The sequence below is a fragment of the Gouania willdenowi genome, chromosome 21 (genome assembly GCF_900634775.1).
Source record: "Gouania willdenowi chromosome 21, fGouWil2.1, whole genome shotgun sequence".
Classification (NCBI taxonomy): Eukaryota; Metazoa; Chordata; class Actinopteri; order Blenniiformes; family Gobiesocidae; genus Gouania; species Gouania willdenowi.
Window position 1 is genome coordinate 29,757,114 of NC_041064.1, and position 25,559 is coordinate 29,782,672.

Sequence of the window (25,559 nt, forward strand, 5' to 3'; positions counted from 1 at the left end):
ATGTTGGTCTGAAAAGGTGCGTGTGTTTTCCCTTGAAATCCAACTTGAAACAACAGCGAAGCCAGAAGTAAAGAATGAGGCAGAGCATTGATAGGCGTACAATGTGAATAAAGGTTACCAAAACATCGAGCACTACATTCCTCATACTGAACACTTCAATCATGTTAAAGTCTCCTGTTCTATCATGTCTGCACAACACAATGACACTCACATTATTTATTGGTTTTCTAAGATTTATGTGCTATAAGATAGGAGAAGTAGTGTGAAAAAGTATGAAAAGATCACAGAACACAGAAAATGCTTTTATTGTAAAACCGATAAAAAGGAAGAAGCAATAAGTTTTCTTTTTTTTTTTAAACTTTACAAACCCGAGCACAGAGAGTGCATGTTATCCAAGGGTTGCCAGTATTTTTGGAATGTAAACATGGGAGTAATTGCCTAACAATGTCTAACATTATCTCTCGAATCCGATGAATGATGGAAATCAGTTCTATGGTGCAATGAATGAACATTTGGAGGTTTGTTGAAAGGTCATCAGACTTTGACCCTGCCAGCCAGCGAACTGTTGGGGTACAGTTTAGAGAATCGGCCGAGTGTCCACACAGGGAAGATGTTTCTGTAGGAAGTGTAGCTGATGGCACAGCTTTTGTTAAACACACCTGCAATATTCTCCTGGGAAGAGAGAAAACAACATATATTCAGTCTTACCGATTTCAATTTCATCTTATATATTCACCTTATTCCAAGGTATAAAAAAGTGGGATACATGAAAAAAAAAAAAAGACAAGACATTTAAAGGCATTGTTATGTGTCAACTAGCAGTGTGACGATATCTCGATATGGCGATATATCACAATATTTTATTTTATTTTATTTTTTTGCACGATCAATATTTAAAAATTATTATTATTATTTTTTTTCATTTTTTTTGGATTTAAGAATTATTTTATTATTTTCAAAACCTTTTCTGCATTTTCACTAAAATGTGCAGGTAGGTCTTCACGGAAATGTTGTCACTGTTTGTTGAAGGAACCAATATATTGTTTACTGGAGTATTGCACTATAATGGTGTCACTGGTAAGAAAGACCCTATTTATTGTTTACAGAAAGCACTATTTGAGATACTTATTCGTTTACATTGGTATGTTGCACTAAAATAGTGTCACTGTTCATAGGACACTTGTTCAATTTATTGTCTTTCAGAGACATAAAAAATGTTTCTTTTCACATAATCTTTTTTTTTTGTTACGTAGATTATCGTAGATTGATTTCTGACCAATATATCGATAATCGCAGTATCGTCATATTGTGAGATAATCGTTATCGTGAGCTGTGTATCGCGTATCGTATCGTGAGGTACCCAGAGGTTCCCACCTCTAGTGTCAAGTGTCCGAAAACAGGTGTTCCTTATTTATTGGCTTTTATTTTTACCTTGAAATTATTCATCTTGCTGTATGATGGATGTAAATAAAAACCATTCATTAGGTGTAACGGTACTAGTCATGTTTACAACATTATTAAGCTTTATGAACGACCAATAAACAAATAATCTGCACATTCATTAAAAAAAAACCATCTTTAAAATATGATCATGAACAATTTTGTTTCTTGAAAATTCAAACACAACTGACAAGCAGCAGCTTTTTACAGCTGGATCCAGATTGTGTCCCATTTCTTTACATTCACATGAATCACAGTTACCGTTTGTAGCGTATTGTTTTAACACAGAGGTTCCAAACCTTTTTCGGGTCGTGTCCCCATTTTTAAAATCACAAATGTCCGGTGACCCCAGAGACATTTTATTTTTCTCCTAAAATTAGTTTTTGATCATGTTTATTAAAGTGTGTAACAAATACAGAGTAGCCAGGATTAGTGCACAAAGTGACAAGTGCGCCAGCTCAGAAACGTTTTATACTGCATTTTATTTTAACTAGATTTATATTTGAGAAAGGTTAAGTATAGGAAACAGTTATTTGATATTTATTGTGTGTGATGTGTATTTGCAAAATATAGATTTTTAAGTTTAATCCTTTTTTTTTTAATCAATTACCAGACATTTCAGGGGACCCCACATGGGGTCCCAACCCCAAGGTTGAAAAACCCGGTTTTAACACTTACTGTACCGCCTCTCATCTTTTCCATAGCAAATTTAGCGAGTGTTGCATTGTGCAAAAGTTAAAATGCCAAGTATTTTTTTTTCATTTTAGAAAAATAGAAGAAGCATTGGAGTCTGTTTCGTGCCAACAAAAATATGTCAACAATTGCATTCACCTGAGGCCAGTCTCCATTAGGCAGCTGCTTGTCAATCAGCATCTGTACTCCTCTTTCAACAGCCTGTCTGTCAGGGTGCCTGGTTACACACAGCACAATCAGCTCAACACCACTCCAGTCATCTTATCAATCATTTAAAATCATTTGTTAGGAAGCATTTCATTGGCTTTTTATTTATTGTAATTGTTCAATGAAATGCCATCAGCAGAGCAGTAAACACATCACACCAATCAGAGCCCGTCCTACACTGACCTGACAGCCATGAGTCCTAACAAAGCCCAGCAGGTGTTGTGAATCTGGGCTGAGCTGCTCTGGACGTAGCGACGCTGCTCACACGACTCAAAGTCCTCCCCCCACCCCCCATTGCACATCTGTCTGTCCAGCAGGAACTGACAAGCTTTCTGCACTTCATCACACACAACTCTGCTGAAAAACAACACACAAAGGTGACGCTCAAAATTGAACACAGTCACATATTCATAAAGTCATCTTTCAATTGTGTGTGGGTTGAAAAATTCGAGAAATTTTAAAAGTTGGAAACTTTCCATTGGAATTTGAGATTTGAGATGTATTTTTTTGTTTGTTTGTTTGTTTTTAAATGGGACAATGTGTATGAAAAAAAACATATTCATGTAAATACATGGGATTGTAGCCAGGGGGCTAATTTCCATCCCTTATCCCATTAGCAGGTTGGTGATAACATTAAACAAACACCAGTATTGGAAAAAAAACACAAAGAATAATTAAACTACAGGTAACATACAACAACAACCGTGAACAATCTACATGACATATAATGCAGAGATAAACTTTGGGGACCATGACAATTATACATTGTTGATTGTAAAGTGCTAGAGTATTAATTAAAGTTCCGTAATGCTAAAGTGCTAAATGTGCATGATGCTAGCTGCCTGGAGGCTCAGGTCCTCATTATATTGCACATTGACAGATTATTGTACATTAATACAAGTATATTACATTGTACACTACACTACATTCCTGATTATTGAGTGCTATGTTGGCTATAATATTGCACGATGCTCATAACACACAGATGGGTGTGGGTATATATTGCACTTGAAAGCACACATGGATGTTTTGAGTAAGCACTAATTAACAAAAAATTGCTTGCATAGATTATGTACACAGTAGTGTACAATTGTATATGGTACCCAAAAAAATGAAGCCCATTTGATACAATCAAGTCCACAAAGTTGGTTTTCCAACAAATAAACAGGAATTTATGGGAATTAACGAGAACATTTGGAATTAAAAAATTGAAGCTTGGTCCTGAACAGGGATGTTAAACTTGGGTGGGAAAATATTTTTCTAGCATCACCTGGACACAACCAAATCGTATAAAGTCAAGATTCTTACAAAACTTGAATAATTGCAAAGTTCTACTTTCAAATAAATCTGTTGAAATGTTGTTTTCTAATATTTATGTCTGGATATGATACAGTATTTTTAAATATTACCAAGATTTCCTATCTTAATTTCAAATGGAAATGTAATGAAGAAAGTAATGGAAATGTCCCGCCCCCTTTTCAACCACTGGAAACTCTTACTCATCATTATAGACATGTGACATGCAGGCGAAGGCTTCCAGTCCAAACCACGCTCCATATGTGAAGCACACTCCCCATGACCTGGACGTGGGAACATGAATAAGTATGAAATAAAGATGACATCACACCCGAGGCAGAGACAATGAAAGCCTTACCCTTCCCAGGATCCATCAGGCCTCTGCACCCTCCTGCAGTACTCCAGTCCTTCTCTCAGAGTGCTTCTGAAGAGGATACAGTGCAATGTTTAACAGCCTGCATCTTTAAAATAATGGCAACAAAAAGTGCTGCGGGAGAACGTTCGTCATATAGAACTCAGAGAACTTCATGAATGCAGAAAAATCATTCTAATTTCTTCCAATGTTAACTACAAAAATCAAGTCAATAGGTGCAGTTACAGGGATGCTTAATTAACCATAAGATTAAGTTTATTTCATTTGAAGGATCAGGATTCTAAATGAAATAATAATAAATAAAAAAAACACTAAAAAAGACCAAGAGGATTATTTTCTGTTGTGCTTACTTTCATGAAAAAATGAACCAATATACAATTGGCATTATTCCCAATTACTTACTCATCATGTACCTGTAACAAATGTCCTAAACCAGGGTTTTTCAACCACTGTGTTGCGGCACACTAATTGTTCTAAAAAACCTTTTTTTTTTTTTAAAACAAATTAACTAATTGTACATATTTGCTCAATGGTCTCCGGGGGGAGGAAGCCCCCACCTCAGTGGATGTGTGCAAAAAAAGCTACAATAACTTGTGATATTCAGTAAAAACAATAAAAAAACACCATGAGATATTTGCTCGCTATAAGCACTGCATGTGCACTTTAGGACTCTGAGGAGGAACAGATGAGGAGCTTGTGTTTGTCTCTGTGTGAAACATAATAAAATAATGAAAATGAACATTCATGTTAATAAATTAGATTTGGTTCATTCTTGAACATCACATCCTTCAATAACAAATCTGAAACTCTTAACAGCTCAAAAACATTCATCATGTCTTCTACTAGAGACGTTTTTTTGGTTCTTTATTCAAGAGCAACATCTACTCTTTAAATTTAATGTCTGAAAAAAGAACCAAAAAAAATGTCTATTGAAACTCTTAACGTTTAACAATACAGAACTAAATGTATATATATATATATATAATTAATTATAATTATATAATTATATATATAAATATAATGCATTAATATATTATCATATAATTATAATTAATATTATATATATATATATTATATATATATATATATATAATAATAGTTAATATTATATATATATATAATATTAATTATAATTATATGATAATATATTATATTTATATATATAATTATAATTAATATTATATATAATATATAATATATATATAATTATATATATAAATATAATGTATTAATATATTATCATATAAATATAGTATTAAAAAAATCATTAAATAAATCAAAATTTAACAGAATAAAGTTAAATTGTAGTTCTAGTAATATCTAATGTTTTTTTTACTTACTATTATCACTCCCATGACGTGCATCAACTATGCAAAATATGAAAGATGATGAAACATTTTGTTTTTTTGTTTGATTTGAATTCAAGGCACTTTAAATACAAAAATAACAATGACTGCATATTGCACTTTTTATTTGAAAAAAGAAATGTGAAAGATTTCACATTTCGTAAAAATCTTATTAGATTTTTTGTTGCTCATTTGATTCCTATTAAAAACACTTTGATGAGAATGACTGCAGATTGTTAATTGCACTTTTTATACGAAAGAAGAAACATGAAAAATCCTAAAAAACTTTTTCTTTGTGTTTATTTGATTACTATTCAAGAACAATTGTATATTGTTAATATAGGTTACAAAGTTTCATTTTTTTAACATTTTTGGTTGGTGGTGTGCCTTGGGATTTTTTTAAATGAAAAGATTGTTCCTTTGCTCAAAAAAGGTTGAAAAACACTGTCCTAACCTGCTAAGCTTTCAGACATGTGTGTGTGGGAATACCTTATCTCCTTTGCTCTATAATCAGGGTGTGACATCTGAAAATGCCTCAGAGCCTGCATTACTGCCGACGTGCACTCCACATAGGTGTAGTCTATCATGATGTCACCTGTTCATAAGAGTGTAACAGAAAAAAAAAGTAATATTAAAATTAAACAGATGTTACACAACAGGCACTGCATCCTCTTTTCTGATCAAAAACAGGATACTGATGTTGGTTTGACCTTCAAAGATTTATTATTGCGACATCCTCAAGCAAAATGGAGAAAACTGCTTCTCCGTTTACGAAATAATTAAAGTTGATCCAAATGTCAAGTCCAAAATTTTGTTTCCTGTTTCCTTGTTTCGTCATTGAAACGTTTGCAAATTGAATTCACTAAAAAATATAGAGAGAGTTACTTCAGGGCCTGAGTCGTATCATCATGGGAGTGTTTCGGAACAGTGTTTTAAAAGTAAACTCTTTAATTTTTTAGATCAGACCTCTTCCTGTGCCCATATTTAGAGAGCTCCTAACTTAGCCTAAATATTCCTAGCAAGGAATTTTAGTTTAAGAGTGATTCAGAAAGTTTCTGTGAGCAACTCTGAGCAGGGAGGGACAGAAACTTTGATCTAACCCCGTTGCTAGGTGATGCAGTCTGCTAAAAGCTGTGATTGGTTGTTACAAAAAGGAAAACATTCAGGCGTTATTACGTTCAGGTGTTATTAAATCACTGTGGTTAAACATACTTCGTCTTTCTGCCATCTTGTCTGTTTAAAACACTCTTAGGGTGTGTTGGAAATGGCACACTCCATACTGTTTACTATATACTATCAGTATGATTAGGATGATGACCATTCTCACTGAAGTATACTTCCAAGTTTCCCAAGATGCATTTGCAAGGACAAAAACCTGAAGCACACTGAGGCTAAATATCTCTGTTGATTCGACACCTTTGAAAGTTCTGAACATTTTAAGTGAGAAAGTGGAAGTAGAATATCAACATGTGGCCATTTGATCCATAAAACTCACGGAAACACATTTCATGCTGACATTTTGGAGATTTTCAGGGACCCTCCATTGTGCTACTGACAAAACTTACGATTAACTTCAAAATAAGAGCCCTATTTGCAAAAGTGTTAAAAACTAATGAAAGACAAGTAGAGATGCTTTTGTTTTGAAAAAAGAATGTTTGATTTTTAGCTTAAAGCCAGTCCCAGGACGATTTTACGTTCCGCTCACAATGCATCATGGGAAGGTTGAGTATGGCTAGTGTGCCCACCGTGCATACTTCAAAAATGTCCAGATATAGTATACATCCGGGTATTTCTCGCGTACTTAATCTTTCCATACTATCTAATGTAAATGCACTACATCCTCATTTTGACGTCAGACTTAGTATGAGTATGACCTTTCAAATACAGCCTTAGGCTTCTTAAAAGTCCACCTCGCTCCTCTTAACAGTTTTTCACCTTAGGAGCTCTGTTAAGGCCTAAGATGCTTTGTGAAAAATCTTTTTTGAGAAATTCCACAATTTTTCTTATAATGACGTTACCAAGAGTTACATTTAGCCTTAGGATGCTTTGTGAATACAGGCACTGTTCTCAAGAACATGCATGCTTTAGATGACACTCTCGTCCAAAAAACCTTAGAGTGTGGGGAGAAGCTCGAGGGGATTTTGAGGAAACTGAGATTGAAGATCCAGTCCCAGAGTTTCCAATTTGTGTAAATACATAAAGTCTGTCATTTTTTTAAACACTCGTGTATGCTCCCATTAACAGACTTACCAAACACCTCAGAGGGGTTGAGCAGCTCTAGAAGTTTTCCTCCTCTTTTTGTTTCATAAGTGGCAAATCCACCATCCGTGTTTTTCATGCTTAGCAGCTGCAAAGAGAGCAAAGTGTTGAGGTAGTGTAGAGTCAATGTAGAATATTAATAATAACTAGGCAAGACCTGTATTTGCAAGGCAAATACGTATTTGGCAATTGCATGTCAATAGCTGTGTTTCCATTACAGATTTTAGCAAAATAAAAGCGATGTTTTTAAATGTCGACAAAGTATAATTGTGCTATGAACATGTTTCCATTGAAGGTTGTTTTGGTCAGAAGCCTCGTAACTCCTGTGAAATATCATCCTGCGAGACTTTGCCGCAGAAAGACGGACGCTTCAAACCTCTTTATAACACTCTGAATTACTTTGTTGTTTCACGTCTAATGTGGCAGTAATACATTTTAAGTACAATGCTAAGAAATGTCCCGGTCTCCTCTTCTGTTTAGATGTACCGCGCCATGTTTACACGGAGAGCAGTGGTCATGTGACCATGTACGTCATGTTCCGTGACCTGTAGTTGTGGTAAAACTGTTTCCATAGTTTGCAACACATCTCAATATCGAAACGTCTGAAAAACCGCCTCATGAAAGTGTAAAGACATTTTACCGATATTTGAGTATTTTTTCAAAATTCAGGTGTTTCCATTACCAGATTTTATTGCACTATTAAGATTTTGTGCATTTCCAATGGTAATGAAAATACAGTGTCTATTCATACGGTTGCCGTACCAACAACCCAGGTGCTATTGGTACGTTTACCGAAGTACACGTACGTGGCGTCTTAGAGTTAGGTTTAGGTTATAACCCTATATCGCAACAATTTTTAGGGCGAGGGTTAGGTTTACGGTTAGGTTCAGTCTTAGTCATGTGACCTAAATTGGCCAATGAGGGGTGCTGCGTACGGATAGAATGTCGGTATATTAGCGTACAAATAGCCACTGCCTAATGAAAATGCAGCCAGTGATGTTTGACCCCACTGTAATGTTTGTCTCCACCTGTTCAGCATCTGTTCAGCACTGCTCTCATTGGAGCCGGTTTGTCAGAGACTGAAACAGCAAATTCTTGTGTGTAGTTTCATGTCAAAACCCTTCCACTTGTTATATCTGCAAACTTACGACGTCAACAGCATCATGCAGGCGCTCAGTGGGGACAGGTTCAGTGATGAAAGGACAGAGCTCCTGCAGCAGCATCACTGACTTCAGACCCTCTGCTGTACAGTCAGCCACAATCCAACCACAGTCGCGGGTACTGAAGGGGAACCCTCCCTGATTAACATTAACATTAACACACATACAGAGAAAATACATTTATCTGTAGAAAATCACATCTGCAACAAACAGCAGAGTGAGGATAGTACAAGTACCTTGTTCATTTGCCTGTAGTATTTGTGGTATTCAGGGGGGTTCTCAGGGATCTGTCAGAGACATCAATAGAGTTAAACTTCTATAACATTACACAAATAAAAACTCATCTGTTACATTTGCATGTTGAGACAGAGGCAGAGAGCGAGCTTCAGACACTGTACCTGTGTGAGCCTGAGAAACTCGTGGGCACTGTTAAGACACTCTTTGAGTCTGAGGTCATCCTGGGCTCCAGCCTAAAAAAACACATTAAAAAAGATACAGGATTATTAGACAAGAGCTGAGGGAGTGAATTATCGCAATTATTACATATCTCATCTGCAAACCATATTAAAAAAAAGAATGATCAGGATCCCATATTTTTCAAGACGAGTCCTCCGTCATTCATGTTGTATCAAGTATTAAGTGATTCTAGGTCTTGATCTGATAAAACAGTGCAATATTGGTGGGAAGGGATAGCCTTACAAATCTTGATTTAGATGTCATACAGACATTAATTAAATGCAAGTGACAAAAATAAAGTCAAGCTAAAAATATGTAAATCATTTATTCAAATTTATTGAGTTAGGGTGTAAGCAGTGTAAATTTTGTCTAAGAATTTTTGTCATAGTTTTGTCAGCTATATTTTTCAAGTGACTAATAAAAAAAACAATATCAAAAAATATTTATATTTTCGTCGACTAACGAAAATGAAATTATAATTTTTGTTACATGAGACGAAATCCAATCAGGTGATCATGTGATCCTACACAGTGATCACATTACATCGGCCTGTGTGTATTTACAAATATTAATACCATCCCATATCAGGTTGATAGATGTTAACCAAAATAAAATTAAAATGCATAACCTCTTATCCTGTATATTTCAGTTGACTATATCTGTAACAGATTTAGTCAACTGAAATCTTGACGTCAAATAGTACTGATGACTACATTTGGACTAAATATACATTGTATTTTGGTCAAAAGATTGACTAAAACTATATAGAAATTTGCTGTCGATATTAACACTGGGTAGGAGGGGCCTTGATTCCTGATCATCCAGACCCGGATGATGGATGAACGATGATGTAAAAACCCAGCTTTGCTGCAATGTCTGTCATTGTAGCAAAGCTGATGCTGACTCAAGCTTACTAAGTTCATCATTCATTCATTCTACATATAACAGTCTAATATTTAGTTTAGTATTTAGAAATTAGTTGGTTTTTGGTATACCTCAAGAAAAGCCTGTACTGCAAAGCAGGTATCCCAGAGCTGAGATCCATTTGTTCCCTGTGGGACACAGAAAACAGCAGCTAAATGTTATCCTGAAATTTGATAAAGCATTTTAACTTTTTTCATTTAAAAAACAAAAGCAAAACACAATGTTTAACATCATGAACAGCCTAATTTTCAAACAAATGTTTTGCTATAAAGAAACTCACCTGCATTTTCAGGCCATCCAAACCCAACCTAGAACACAGAAAGCTTTAGTTACATCATCACTGATGAAGCTTATTGTGAGTCTTCTGTGGTTGTGTCATTTGAGTGATGAGTGGCGACAGCATGAGATCAGGGGTCTCATTTATAAAGCTTGCTTTATTGCTAACTTTGAACCTGGAGCACGGACCCTTTGGAGATGTGGGACGGTGCCGATGGTGAGGTGGTCAACTGAAGTCAGATTCATCTCATACATTTAATGTGCTCACATATCAGAGTTATAGATCCCCATTATCAGACCCTAGCCTGCTGTGTTTTAGATGTGGTAAATGGTAAATTGACTTGATTTATATAGCGCTTTATCCCCACACTGAAGCAGTTCCAAAGCGCTTTACATATCAGCTCATTCCCCCAATCACTCTCACATTCACACACAGGACTGCCATGCAAGGCGCTAGTCGACAACTTAGGGTTGGGAGCAACTTAGGGTTCAGTGTCTTGCCCAAGGACACATCATCAGGTACTGGGATCGAACCCACAACCTCTCGATCAGAAGACAACCCTCTACCACCTGAGTCACGGTCACCCCATTGAGCAAATTTCTCAGGTATTTAAATGTTCATATTAAAATAACTGAGTGAAAATTAATGCATGTACTGGTACATAAACCATAAAATGTGAACACAATCTGACAAACTTGGTGTAGAGAACCATTTAATGTGCTTTGTGCTTCACAAACCTGCACAGCATGGAGGAGGTAAGCTGTGCCCTGTGCTCTGTTGTGAACCTACTACTTCCCGAAATGATGAGTTTCACCTTTAAAGATGTGATGCAGTGTGAGCTCAGGTTTGTCCCACAGCAGAAACACTCTTACGATGCGTCTCAGACACGCTGTTTTCATTTATTTACACCATTTCTCTGACCACCAAATAAATCTTTTTTTTTCTGGCCTTTGTCACTCACACACATCTCTTTATTGTTCTGAAATTCCTTTTCCTTGTCACGAACAATGGTACAATCCCATTGGTCAGCAGCTCATTTAGATACAAAAACCATTAACGAGCTCCATTGCACTGACCATTTATGGTAGAATGTGGGCGTGTCAAGGGTGGCACATGAAGTGAATTCACCTGCGCCAACTTCTAGCTGGGCTGTGATTGATAAAGGGAAAAGTGTGTGCAGGTGAGCTCTGCACAGTTTCATGAATCAGAATTTATTGGGGCTCAGCAGATTTTCAAATTTTTGACTTTTACTGTAGATTCTACTCAATGTTTTATAAATGAAGTGTGGATTGTTTTTGTAATGTGCATTCATGGTGTGCCTGACCTACCAGAGGTAGTCCGCTATCCTGGACACATGCTCCTGAAAGGCTGGAGACGAGGCACCATCGACGTACCAGCGAACCAGCATGTTGATGGTCTTAGAAATCTGAGAAGTATGACAGTCATTTATTCTACAATTCTCACAATACTTTGTTGTATAATTATGTCAGATTTTTACTTTCTTTTTTATATTATTTTTGTTTATATTTTATGTCTGCAAATGCAGTTAAAGGTTAACATGTAATCTTTTTCTTTTCTATATTGCTATGTTTATTACCGGTCCAATGCTGATACATTTGGTGAAGCGGTCATCGGCCTGGATGTGCGCATACAGCTCTTTAGTGGCTCTTTTCCTGAAGCTGCTGATGTGGTGGGCTTCATACTGATTCAGGAGCACTTTGGGGAAACCCAGAGTCATAAGGTTAGGATGAGTGAGTAACACACAAAGGGACAACGTTGGCGAGCCCACATGAAACACACTTCTTATCATTGCGTAAAAACAACCTGAGGCTTTTCCTTCATTTGGTGTTTGTTGTAGTGGTTGCTAAGAGTGATTTAGTTTTAACATGTGAAAAAGGCATTCGTAATAATGGCATTCAAAGCCAAGGAAAAAATTAAAAACTGTAGGATATAGGATGTGTACTTACGGTAGGCGACAGACAGCAATGTGCTGTGAGGGGTGTACATGTCACATGCTGCCACATTGTTCCTCTGAGCAGGCCAGTTAATGGTGTCATAGTTCTGAATGTAAAGCTCCTAAAATTAAAAGAGCAAAGCACAGATTACACACAAGACATATTTATAACTTAAAGCTGCTGGAGACGATCATTTAATCAGATAAAGACAGTGTAGGCCCCACAGATCAATAAATTGGAGACCATTTGCTTGAAAAACAGATGTAAAAAATTTAAATTGACGCTGAAATGTTTTTTTTTCCACCTCCACTGTAAACATTCTAATTGACATTTTGTTGTGCATTGAATTGCGCATTGCATTGTGGGAAGTTGAATCCCATAGACGGATGCATAGAAGTGTTTTGTCTTCATTCTTAAAGGTGCAGTCTGCAATTCTTATAAAAGTGACTTTTTATCTTATTTGCTAAAGCTGTCACTATGTAAGGACAGCTTTACATCAAACTAGTCATTTGTGTGAAAAAAACAGGCTCATTGAGTCCCGCCCCCTGCTGCTCCTGCAACCTTTGGCAGATTACCAGAATGCACCACGACCGAGCAAAAAGAACCAATCAGTGCGAGGATTGTGTTTGATTGACTGTCTGACAGCTGTTGCTCACAGGCCCCGCCCCTTTCCTGGGCTAAAGCGCAGTCTTTTTTACAGTGTATGGTCTGGAGGAGTAGAACATGGAAATGGTGACTTTTCTGCTTGAAAGGTAATTACTGCTGCTTGATTTACATTATGTTTGATTAGTAATTGTTACACTAGAAATCTGTAGTGCATGCATTTGTTCATGTGCATGCAGCAGCCTCCATTTGGGCTGCTGTAAGTGACACTGTGTTGTTGCTGCTGCTGCTGAGGTTTGTGCACTTTGAGAGAGAGAGAAGCGCTGCAGTAAGATGCTTTTAACAGAGCATGTTATATTACTGTGATGTTGCTGTCGGACTAACGTTAGCTTGTTAGCTCCTCTGAGGGATGGACTTTGGAAAGTTTGGAGGCAGGGCAAGAGAGCAGCGGGGAGGGAGGGGGAGAGAGGGTTCTGAGAGTTGCAGACTGCACCTTTAACGTGATTTCTTGTGTTTCTTTGCAAGAGAAGGAGGACAATGAGTGTCTTGACACTATTTCTGTCCCAGATATTCCCCATGATACCACCTGACATGATGATATCAACTCACATTCCACAAAAACTTCCCACAATGTCAATAAGAGAGAGTGCTTACAGTGGAGCTCAAAAGACATAGAGGCCCACACTACTTCTTTATCTGATAAAACAATGTTATTTACAGCAGCTTTAAGCTAAAGATACTTATTTTGAGAAACGTAAGTTCTGTTGTGAACTTCAAAGACTGAGAGCAAATGTACTACTGTGGCTTTTATTTGAGAAAGACTTTCACATTTTCAAAAACTTATGAAGAAATTATCACAACAAATGTTTTATTAATATTTTAACAATGACTGATGGCACCAATGATAAATCTATGGCAGTGGTCCCCAACCTATTTCTTGCCATGACTCCGTATTTATATTGCACCTTTTTGTTTGTTATGCTGTGTTACAGGTATTGGTTTAGGTGTAGCCAGGATTAGTGCGTAACGTGAAACGATGCCACTGCTCAGATATATTTCTACTGCATTTTATATGAACTAGATCTATATTTAAGAAAGTGAAAGTATAGAATACGGTTGTTTGAGATTGTGTGTGGTGTTTTAATTTGAAAAAGAATAGTAATAAAAAAAGATGTGATTTTAATTAGTCATTTTATTTTATTTTATTATTACTAGACATTTCAGGTGACCTTAAGGTTGAAAAACACTGAACTATGGTAATCTATGGCCAAAACGAGTTAGAATGCAGCCTGTGCAGTGTGCAGTCTTGAAAATATTCCTTTTTTTTTTTTAAAACAAAATTCTTAATAATAATAAAATAATGATAGTGTCATGAAATAGAGGGCTATGCATATCCCAATGTCCAAATATAAAACAATTTAGGAAAAGATTTAAATAAATGATTTTTGAACTTTATAAAAATGAAGGAAAATGAGTTGGTTTAGCTGGAGATTTTGTTGTTAACATATTGTTTGAATGTATGAAGATTAGGGATGTAACGATTCACTCAACTCAAGATACGATTCTCTCACGATTTATTTTACAAAATGGGACTGTAGACAAATAATGATTGAAAAATATTCCTTTTTGTACTATATTCCTTTTATTTTTCATTGTCAAAAGAATCCCTTGATAAACTATTCAAAACGATGCAATTTAACTAAAAATAAATCTTGAATGAAATAAATAAAGTAATACAAATGAAGAAGAAGCCTATTAATTTAAATTCTGGTTCTATAGTAAACAATGCAAAACTGCATAATAGTTCTTTTTCTTTTTAAAAGTGCAACTGAAAATGTATTTTGTACCTTAACAATTGGACTTTAAAAAAAAAACCAGACTGCATTGTATTTACGTCAGATATTTGTTTGGACCATCAGAGGGCGCTGGTAACCCAGTGTTCAGTTGGGATGCAGCTATTCTGTGCAGTGAAGAAGAGAGGCTATGCTAGCAGACAGAGCTAATAGAAAAATGTGACTTTTACAGATATTCACGTAATATTACAGATATTCTTTCGGTGCTAAAGGGGTAAAAAATCATTTATGAACATGTTTAAGAGTAGAAGGTGGCCAGAAAGAAAGTAGTAGCAGATTCCGCCCGCCGCCTACACTTTTGGAAGAGAAGGATAAATAGATAGCGCCCTCTGCTGTTTAAAAAAGTACTGCGATTCAATTTTCAGAAAATCGATATGATCCGTGATACCTATGAATCGATTTTTAACTCCCTTACGATTAATCGTTACATCTCTAATGAAGATATATGTGCTTGTGTTATGTAAGAAAGTACATAAAACCAAAGGAAGTAAGCTATTGTATTAAGACTTTGGAAGAGGGGTTGGGAATTAATAAGCGTTAAACTTCATCCCACTCCTTTTCGAGCAGCTGTGAATTTTTGAATTATTGTATTATGTTGTACATGCTGTACACTTTTTCATTGTGTGCTTGAAATAAAACTAAAACTAAACTAAAACTATGCATATTGATCCTTTCCTTCGTGGAAATTATTGTATGAGTGTAAATGTGTATTTGCTCCTCACAGCTCCAGTCTGGATAGCTGGGATGGTACAGATGGGTGGAACCAGTCTACTCCACCACATCCACCAGTGCCAAAGTTACTGATAGAAGAAAGCCTGGCGACCCCTTGTGGTAGAAATGATAACACTCACCTCCCTGAGGCTGAGTACCAGGGGGTCCTCCTCTGCTCTCAGTCTGACTGCGTAGCAGTAACTCATGGGAAGGTAGACCTGTCGACAGTGGCACCACAGGGTGGAGGGGTGGGCTGGCATCCATGTTGGAAACAGCCTGGAAACAAACATCATCATTGTCCCTGGAAGCAATGGATAAATGCATTAATGGGTAGAATTGATTCAATCACAAAAACGCACCTCGGGTCATCAATACTCAAGATTAAACAATCATTATTGTTTCACAAAACAACCACATACATACATTTGCTAATGCATCTGTGCAACAAACAACGTTTAGCAGTGTCAAACTCATTTTAGTTCATGGGTTAACATACACCTCAAATTAATCCCATATTTTGCAGACTGGGAAAACCCATGGCAGTATTTGATTTGATTAGAATTTTATTTCAAATATGAACATAGCAGCAGTGTATTTACAACAAAGAGAAAATACTACTACTACAACTAAAATCAAAATTCAAACAAAGCAAAGAGAGATTAAATGGTTCCCAAATCCTGCAAGTGAAGACTGTACACATGGTTCCCACGCTTTTGTCTCAATGATTTTTAAAAACTTTTCCAAAATACTTTTCCAAATTTTTACCAAATATCCATACCGGTATGCAGCACTTTCACTTTTAGATAACACTGAACCTCTTTGGGGTTTAATATATTTTAAACATTAGAATAAAATAGGCTATATTTCCAAAACTGTTAGATTATTCCATGACTTTTCAAGACTGGAAAATTGTCTTTTCAAATTCCATAACTTTTACAGGAATTTTATGACCGTGGGGACCCTGGGTACATGTTCGAAAATGAGTAGGAGGAAGTATAAACTTATATGATGCTAGCCCTTGAAATATCTAGTGCGATACTTAATTTCTATACATTAATCGTATAATATACACCTATTTACACTTTCTATATAATTATACAATTCATGTGATCATCTATACATGCATCTGTCCAAATATACACATACATATATAAGTATACACACCGATTTACAATTTTTTCCCTTTAATACTTGTGCTTCGAGAAGATACATTTTAAGTATTAATGCTTAAATTGCTTTAAATTCAGTCATTTTTTATGCCCACACACAAACTGTTCCACAACCTGATACCGTGCGTGCACTGCAGTGACTGAAAATTAATTTTGTTTTGGACGTTATAAGTTTTAGCCTTTTCAATAGATAGTTTCTGAAATCCTGAACTGACTCAGCACAGCACACAAAGTGAAGTGGGAGGTGTTAGAGAATAAGGTTCAAATATCATATTCAATGGATAGATAAAAATACATGAAATACAATAATTCATGTTTGAAAGATTTCCAGAAAACATGTCATTTATAGAATCTAGAGATAAGCACGATCCTGAACAGGAATAACTGGGTCAGAAGATGAATGAATGAATGAGTGAATTAATGATATTTAAAGGTACAGCCATTCGTGATAGAGATTTTGCTTTTTTTTACAAAAAATGTCAAGTTTATAAATCAGTTAGTCATTAAAAAAACAGACAAGTTGAAATGTTTATACATTTTTTCAAATTATTTGAAAAGCTGTACTAAATGTGATAATAATAACATGAATTACTTTTTACTAAGTATAAGGTTTGAAGTTTTCTTTGATTTATTAAAAAAAAAAAAAGGATATGTAAACTTTTATAGAACTTACTGTTTCATCTTTTACCGTTGTATTTAATCTATAGGCAGAATGCATTTTATGTTATTGATTTGTTTGTTGTTTAAAGGTTTAGTAAAGAAGGAAATAAAGAGAAAATGGTCTGCTCGCTTTCCATGTTACTGATTCTCACTTAATCAGTTTGAACCTGGAGTGGACAACTTAAAAACAACAGTTTTTTTTTTTTTTTTTTAATAGTAATTGTTTTCAGTCACTTTTAGGATTACACATGAGGCTGGAGGTTGCGTCCAACATCAGTGCCTGACCCCATAAATGCTCTGCAAAATGTGTGTGCGCACATTCCCACAGACAAACTGGAAAAGCACAAAATGAATCAACTCTATATTAAAGTACCTGCGCCTTATGTATGAAATTAATATGTCAAAATGTTTTAGTACAACTTCAGTAAACTATGAAGCTGCACTACTTGATGGATTTTGGCGCTTTAAGGCTACCGTAGTCAGGCGCCTCGCGGAGTGATATGTACCTGTACTGTGCTTCAACATACTGAACTGAAAAAGTGAGTGTATTGTTCTATATTTTATGTGTTAAACCTGAACAATGTTGAGAGTTATTGTTATTGAGTTGAATAAAGTTTGACTTATTTGACTATTTTGTTTCGTTTCATGCGCCTTAATAATAATAATAACAACAACAACAAACCGGTGTGCCTTATAGTCCGGTGCGCTTTATGTATTAAAATAAACCAGTCAGACCCATTCATTGATAGTGTGCCTTATAGTCCGAAAAATACGGTATATGTCTATCTAACAGTTGATTGTTGGTGAAACTGCCATTCATCCAAATACTTTTATCCATATACCGTATATTCATGTATTTTCACTTTTGGCGTGTTTCCATTGGTGGTATCGGCTCTACTCGGCTCCGTACCCCTCGCTTTCGGGACCCGATACTGTTTTTCCATTGAGCACTAACCTGACACGCGAAACTGCCAGACTCCATGGATCACCAACAAAAATCAATGGTGGCCAAATGCTTCCTCTGTGTGTGAGCTGATGACTCTACGCTGTGATGACTGAACCAATCAGTGTCTGCTTTGTGCCTACGTCTTATTTTCAGACCAGGGCTGCAACCTCAACAAAGCAGGGACTAAAAAAGCAGCACCAGGTACCACAAAGGAGGTACTTTTTCCCAGTAAAAATGTGAAAAAGGAGAGTAGAGCCAAACCGAGTAGAGCCGATGCCGCCAGTGGAAACGAGCCATAGATTTCAGAATTGTGGGACGTTTGACTCACCACATCTCAGGTAGAAGCGTGTTCATCCCATCCCAGCTGTACACGTTTAGAATAGCCAACCAAAATTTACCCCAGGAAGGAATCCCAGCTGCACCGCCTGCATTAGAATAAGCTTTAGTGCACTAACATTTGAATGACTGAACATTTGTCCAATTACAAGGTCAATTTACACAAATATTCTACTAATATCCACACTTAAGTATGTATGACTGTATAAGTCCTTGTGATTTGAACTTATTCCAACCTTTGCTGTGCAGGTTGTTCCGGGCACGAACCATATCTGGATCATCAGGATCTACTCCCAGAATCCTCAGTGACGTGTAACTCAGGGCAGTGCCAAACACGGTGGACTTGTCCTCAACGTGCCTGCCAAAAAACACAACACCCAGATCATCAGAAATGTAAAAAGATGCTGTAAATAATTTCAGTATGAAAAGTATGTAGAGATAATCAGATTTAAATCTACAAATATAAGTTTAAAACTCAAAGACTTTTATACAGTGTGTGGAAATTCTTCAGTGCTGTAATACAGGTTAATGATTTTTTTTTTATATACAGTATATATTTTTTTTGTTTGAACAATCACAAAACATCATAATAAAATAGAAGCCTGTGGTCCTCTTTCTTGAAAGAAAACTCAGAGAGAAATAAAAAAAAACGAAATAAAATTAAATAAACCTCAAAAACAGATAATAAATATTTATTCCTTTGAGGTTCAAATCACCCTCTTTTCCATGTACGTTTCAAAATAGTATCATTTATTAAAAGAAAAGAAAAAGAAAAGTAAATAGTTTTTTATATCAACGTACATACCCACATACAACACATAAAAATGTAAATGTACCATATACTCAACACAATTACAAATCAAACTTAGATTTTTTTCCTATATAGTTTTATGACTTGTATTATTTAATTCTATTGTATTTTTTCTTCCCTTATTTAATTATTGTTTGATGCTGTTATATTTCCTGTTTCTCTGTTTTCGGAGCTGCTGGAACATCTAAATTTCCCTCATTGGGGATCAATAAAGTTTGATCTTATCTTAGATGGAATTACAGAACTTCCTTAGACAACTTGAGCATCTTTTTCTCCTTATTTGCCACTAAAACCTTTTATATTCATACTCAAAAGTAAAAAAATATACAATTCTTCCCTTATCACAATAACAGTAACTACTGCATTTATAAAAGAACCAGGAGAGTTTGCTGAAGTGGGTGGGGTGTGGGTTAATGATTTCAACAAAATCCTGTCTATACCCTCTCATAAAAACTGACCACAAAAAGGAAAACTTCTAAAAATAAAAAAAAATGACCGTAGTAGTTTATTTTGAATATTTCAGGTATGATTCACGAGTGCCAATGACTTACAGACCCCAGCCACCATCTGTGAGCTGGACGGAGCGCAGGTATCGCACCATCTCCTTCTTCCAGGCCTCAGCCAGAGAGATCTTTGCTACATAACAGGTGATCAAGAGTCCTGAGGGGCACAAATAAATGAATAATATCACAGAATCTTCTATGTAGTGTAATGATATATCAGACAGTAACTGTGTTTAACCAGAACTCAGTTTGCAGCTTTTTGTCCCAGTTTAAATCAGGTGATGGTTTACCTGGGAGCAGGAAAAGAGGTCCGCCGTAGTCCCCCGCCCAGTGCCCGTCCTCAGCCTGGAGGTGACTATAGAAGTTCATCCCTTTCACACTCGCATCCACAGCAGTGTGCACAGGTGGAGAGTCAGGCACAAACTGGCTCTGTGAGGAAAGTCAGGAACAGATTTTCTGCTGCAGTTCAGGGTTCATTGTGTAACAAAATTCAAAAAATCACATGTTAACCTCATTTGGAAAACTTTACAAGAATGTATTCTTATTATTTTGTCAAACTCCATGTGCAGTAACGTTGAGTGCCGAAAAGGCGCCTTAAAATATAATATATAATTATGAATAATGTAGCCTGCAGGAAATGCTAAAGCGACTTAGGAGGGCAATAATTATGAAACATTATACCATTTATTTCAGTTCCAAATAACTTTTCAAATGAGGTTTACTTTTTGTAATGCAAACAGTCATAAAATAAGGAACAAGTTATTTACATTTGCTTAAATTCTAGACTAAATCTCTCTCTCTCGCTCTCTTTTTTTTTTTATTTATCTAAAAATAGTCATTTTTTGAAGCAGAAAAAGGATTACGACGAGATACAACTTTTTTCACACTGTAGAAATTCACAACAACTCAGATCGTTATTGCTTGGACCAGAAATGATATCTTCAAGTATATACAACACCAATAAATGGGACTAATACATACTGTAAACCATGCAGAATTTTTTGTCCGTTAGTCGTTTTTGAGATAAAAGCTGTTGATGCTCTTGCGAAATTGCTTAAGACTTTGTTATCTTTGGATCTAAATGCCTCATTTAACTAACTCGTCAAACTTTTCTCTGATGGTGAACACTAGGGCCGCAGCAATGGAATTATGGTAATTCAGCATTCTATTGATTAATCCATTGATTAATCGAGTAATTGAACAAAATATACTTCTCCTTTTCCTTAATTAAACCTGTTTAATGAAAAAACACATCAGCAAAGTTTGAAATACGATCAAGTAAAACCAATCATGAATCAGAACCCACTGTATCCAGGCCCAGTGAGTGGGCCTCCAGCATAGTCTGCTCTCTGTCTGGTGTCTCCGGATGTTCCACATAATGCCAGGTTTGCCTGCCCTCAGTATTAGTTAGCCTCCATCGACTCATGTCTGTGGCTGGCTCCGTCCTGTACGGGCCCCCTCGCCTCCGCAGGCTCCTGGAATACAAAGTATCTGATCATTCATCCAATAATCATTATAAAAAGCCTGATACTTCTTAAAAGATAATATTGCTTCGCTAAGGTGCAATGTAGTTTAAAGTAATTTACTGTATTATTAAAACAAGAGGACTGAGGGAGCATAAACCTCCACCAAGCGCCAAATCTACTTTATGCCAGATATTGGCAGTTATCTAGACCAGGGATTCTCAACTGGTGGGTCGGGACCCAAAAGTGGGTTGTGGACCTGTACTGGGTGGGTTGCGGACAGTGGGTCAAAATGATATAAATGCTTAATGTCACTCATGTTGTATTTTATTTTGAAAGAAACTTTTCTTTAGATAGGCATGCTGTGAAATGCATGTTACACAGGAAAATATGTAGATTTATGTTGGAAAAAATATTATATATGTGTTTTCAACATCTATTTTTGAAAAACTAAATTTGGTTGGTTGAATTCCAAGAAAAAGTGGGTCACAATTTAATGTCCTTGGTAAAATGTGTGTCCCAGGGTGGGACCAGTTGAGAACCACTGATCTAGACCAGTAATCCTGATCAGTCACACTTTAAAGGCTTGTAAGAAATGTCCATCACCATTAAAAACCATACAGTATAGGTTCAAATGCATTAGCCTGGAATTCATCCTAATCTTCTTATATTATTCAATGTTTAGTACAGGCAATTCCATTTTCTTGCAAAAAGTAAGGAAGTGGGTGTGGCCAGGGGTGGACTGGGACATAAATTAAGCACTGGCCTTTTGTGTTCAAACCAGCGCACAACATTATCAGCGACACCATGTAGAAGCTGTTATTAAGTGATGCTCAACATGTTCAACATGGCTCTTTATGCTTATTCCACAGAAAACCTTAAACAGGGGAAACATTTTACCCTCTTTTTGCCTATTTTACAACTTCTTTTGTCCCATATTTGCCCCTTTACAAAAGGTTCTGACACTTTTTTCAGACTTTAGCAACGTTTTACCAATAAGAAGTAGCTAAAAACAAAATCCTATTAGACAGACCGTCGTGAGACAGGTTAGGTTTACCCTACTGATGATATCATTTTTTTTCCAGTTTTTTGTACATTTTGGCAAGTTCTTTTAGCTACTTTTATCCAATTTTTGTTCTTTCTTAAACATATTTTTGTCACTTTTCATCCAAATAAGCTAACTTCTCCCAATAAATACCACTTGTTTCCTTTATTCCCTACATTTTTGCTCTTTATCACTATTGTTTGCCACATTTGGCCCATTTACATTTTACCCATTGCCATCACATACCACCTGGTTTCTCTTTAATTTAATTTTTTGGCCACTCTTGACTGCTTTTGACCAATTTTAGTGATTTTTTTACTCTTTCTTTTCTTGGCATGTTTTTGACACTTTTGGAACATTTTTGGCCACCTATTAACATGTCTGCCTTCATTAGTCAAAAAAAAAAACGTAGCAGACCGGACCGGCCCACCGGGACGATGCCCGGTATGCCAGATGGCCAATCCACCCCTGGCTGTGGCTTATCGTCAAGCTACAAAGGTATTGGTACCCCCAATTTGTCCAAAAAAATGTAATAAAATGTGCAAACTCAGTGCTATAAACATTGCCACATAAACATCACCAATAATAAGAAATAGAATTTTTCAATACTTGAATATTTGAAACAAAACTGATCCAGAATGTGTACGTTGATTTGGATTGTCTCCAACATTTAATGGAATCTTCCATGGCGTAAAAAGATCTATCTTTGGTTTAATGTCAAAATCAATCAAGTACTTCTGACCTAATCCTGCTAATAGCAAACTCATTTGTATAAATGTGAATAATGAAGCCAGAGGAAGCTGAAAAAATCTCCAAAAGGCTTCAAATTACAGATGAGACATTCCCATAACATGTCAAAAAGAATTGAGTTTTATTTCCATCCTTTACATTTTCAAAATAACAGAAAAGGAAACAACACACCAACTCTGAAACTGAAAATAACTGATGCTCACAAAGCAGGAGGAAGTTATAAGAAGATAGCAAAGCGTGTTTAGGTGCCAATTTCCTCAGTTTGGAATGTAATTCAAAACATCAGAATTTTCTGTCAATTACGGTATTTAATGATTCAGGCTTTAAAGGGTTAAGTTAAATACAAGTTGTGTGTTTTTTTTTTTTTGTTTTTTTTTTTTAGAAATACTCTTAGCAATAGCATAAAATATAAACCACTGAACCACAGAGATGTCACAATAGTTCTGCAGTAAGAATTGTACTCAATCTATTTTGGCTGTTTTAGACAAGGTAGGATGTGTCAACACAGTGTTATATTGGTTAAAACTTCTGCTTTACAACAATAAGGCCTGGGTGTGGTTTCTGGGTGGGGAACCTTCATATTATGTTTGCATGTCCTCCTCCCGCTCATTTGTTAATGGTTGTTTCTGAGACAGACAGGGGTCTGTACCTGGCCTTGTGCCCAATGTGAGCTAGAGATAGGCAGACGGCACACCATGTGACCCTGAGTTCAGAACAAAGTGTGTAGAGGAATTGAATAAGGATTTACAATCATTATATTAACATTGTGTCATTCCATGTCATTTCAAAAATTATTCACACACTACGATCTCGAAAAATTCTGAAAACCCAAACTTTTTTTTTCCAATTTTGAGGGTCTGGCATATATTTGATGAAATGACATGATATGACCCCATTATACTTTGAGGTAGAAAGCTTGAAAGTTGTGTTTTAGATGAGTGTATGATTAATATACATTTAGGCACTGTAATATATGTTTTAGATGACAAAATAGCCTCTATAATGATAAATATAATCTGACTTGGGCTTTTATCAACCTAACTAGATCTTATGGAAAAATAATAAAATTCAAATTAATTACTATACTAGATTAAAAACTTGTTTTCAACAAAAAAGAAAACAGGATGATTTGCAAGTTTATTCATTAAAAAAGGCTTATAATTGTATTTTTATGAGTAAATAAATGAAAGCAATAGACATTTTGGCCAAGCTTCTGTCACATGCGTTATCCTAAAATCCAAGTTAACAAATTCCTTACTCAGGTTAACAATTTTACATAATTGTATCAAAAACTATTATAAAAACACTATATAGTAAATATGATCAGAATAGTACTCACGTCCCCTCGGTCATTGTGTTTCTAACAGAGTTTAAAAACCTCTGCTGACATTTAAACAAACGCCTTTTCAGGTACCGCTGGAGACCCGCCCCTGGCTGCTGCTCCCAACCTGGGAACTGTAGTTCCAGCAAACAAAATCAGCACAGAGTCAAAGCCATCTAAAACTACATTACCCAGAAACCCGCACTGTGCCGTACGACAAGTTATCCACATGGAGCGACATGAGCAGAGTCTTGACTGCCCAATCAAACGATAGCCAGGCGGGGAAAGGGGGCAGGCTTATTGACCGATCATCCAATCAGAACGCTCAGTTTAACAGATGAACTTTACTATTGCAAATAAGTTATTGTGTTTGTATATGTTTTGTATGTTGGGAAAAGCTCAACCAGTGACAGGAGTTGAGAATTAGCATTAGCTATACACTCTGTATGCATCGCATTAGTTGCATCTTTTGCTGTAACTATGTCTGACTGCATTGTCCCTGTCAAATAACTAAATAACTAACTAACTAAATAAATAAATACTATACTTCGTAACAGGTCGCTGTCGACATAGCTGTATTTGACTAGTTGGCGCAACAAACGAGGAGCTTGTGTTTTATGGAGGTATATTTGCGTCTTTAATATTCATTCATGAAATTTAAAAAACAACTCAATCAAAAATAATTAAAAAAATCACTTTAAATGCAGAAAAATATTTGAGACCCAAATGATTGTATTTGCACACTTTTTTTCTTTGAAAATATATATTTTTTTGATTGAAGTCATCGTTTTTGTATTTGGGCCATATTACTGTGTAGTACATTTGTGTCTTTACTATTTAGTCAAAAAATTAGAGACTTTGTGATTAATCAAAATGAATCATTTTTCAATTTAAATTGGTTTTGGTATATGGCTAAAACATTTTCATTTAAAATACCTCATTGAAGAACATTTCAATATTCATTTTGATAAATATTTTTTAATGACTTGATACCAAAAGTTA

At 35.9% G+C, this 25,559-nt stretch overlaps 1 protein-coding gene across 2 annotated transcripts; it reads right to left on the reverse strand.

The window, feature by feature from the left end:
* Positions 1-24,701, reverse strand: lss (lanosterol synthase (2,3-oxidosqualene-lanosterol cyclase)). Of its 2 annotated transcripts, none has more exons than XM_028435906.1 (22): positions 24,576-24,701; positions 21,285-21,453; positions 20,269-20,407; positions 20,027-20,135; positions 18,901-19,022; positions 18,657-18,753; positions 15,694-15,829; positions 12,399-12,507; positions 12,029-12,147; positions 11,760-11,857; positions 10,435-10,462; positions 10,226-10,282; positions 9,173-9,244; positions 9,011-9,061; positions 8,763-8,912; positions 7,606-7,702; positions 5,845-5,950; positions 3,995-4,060; positions 3,840-3,920; positions 2,524-2,694; positions 2,272-2,350; positions 1-672 (listed from the first exon to the last, which is right to left on the reverse strand). In XM_028435906.1, the coding sequence occupies exons 1-22, from the start codon at positions 24,587-24,589 to the stop codon at positions 535-537; spliced, it is 2,208 nt and encodes a 735-aa protein (XP_028291707.1). In that variant the 5' UTR covers positions 24,590-24,701; the 3' UTR covers positions 1-534. The 2 variants fall into 2 exon arrangements, with proteins under 2 accessions (XP_028291707.1, XP_028291706.1); XM_028435905.1 differs by having other exon boundaries at positions 2,524-2,697.
* Positions 24,702-25,559: the final 858 nt, after the last annotated feature.

Coding starts and splice junctions, on each gene's coding strand:
- lss (XM_028435905.1), bottom strand. Junction 20,408..21,284: donor ACTCACTGGGCCTGGATACA/GTGGGTTCTGAT, acceptor CTTTCCTCACAG/AGCCAGTTTGTGCCTGACTC. Junction 5,951..7,605: donor CAACCCCTCTGAGGTGTTTG/GTAAGTCTGTTA, acceptor TCTTATGAACAG/GTGACATCATGATAGACTAC.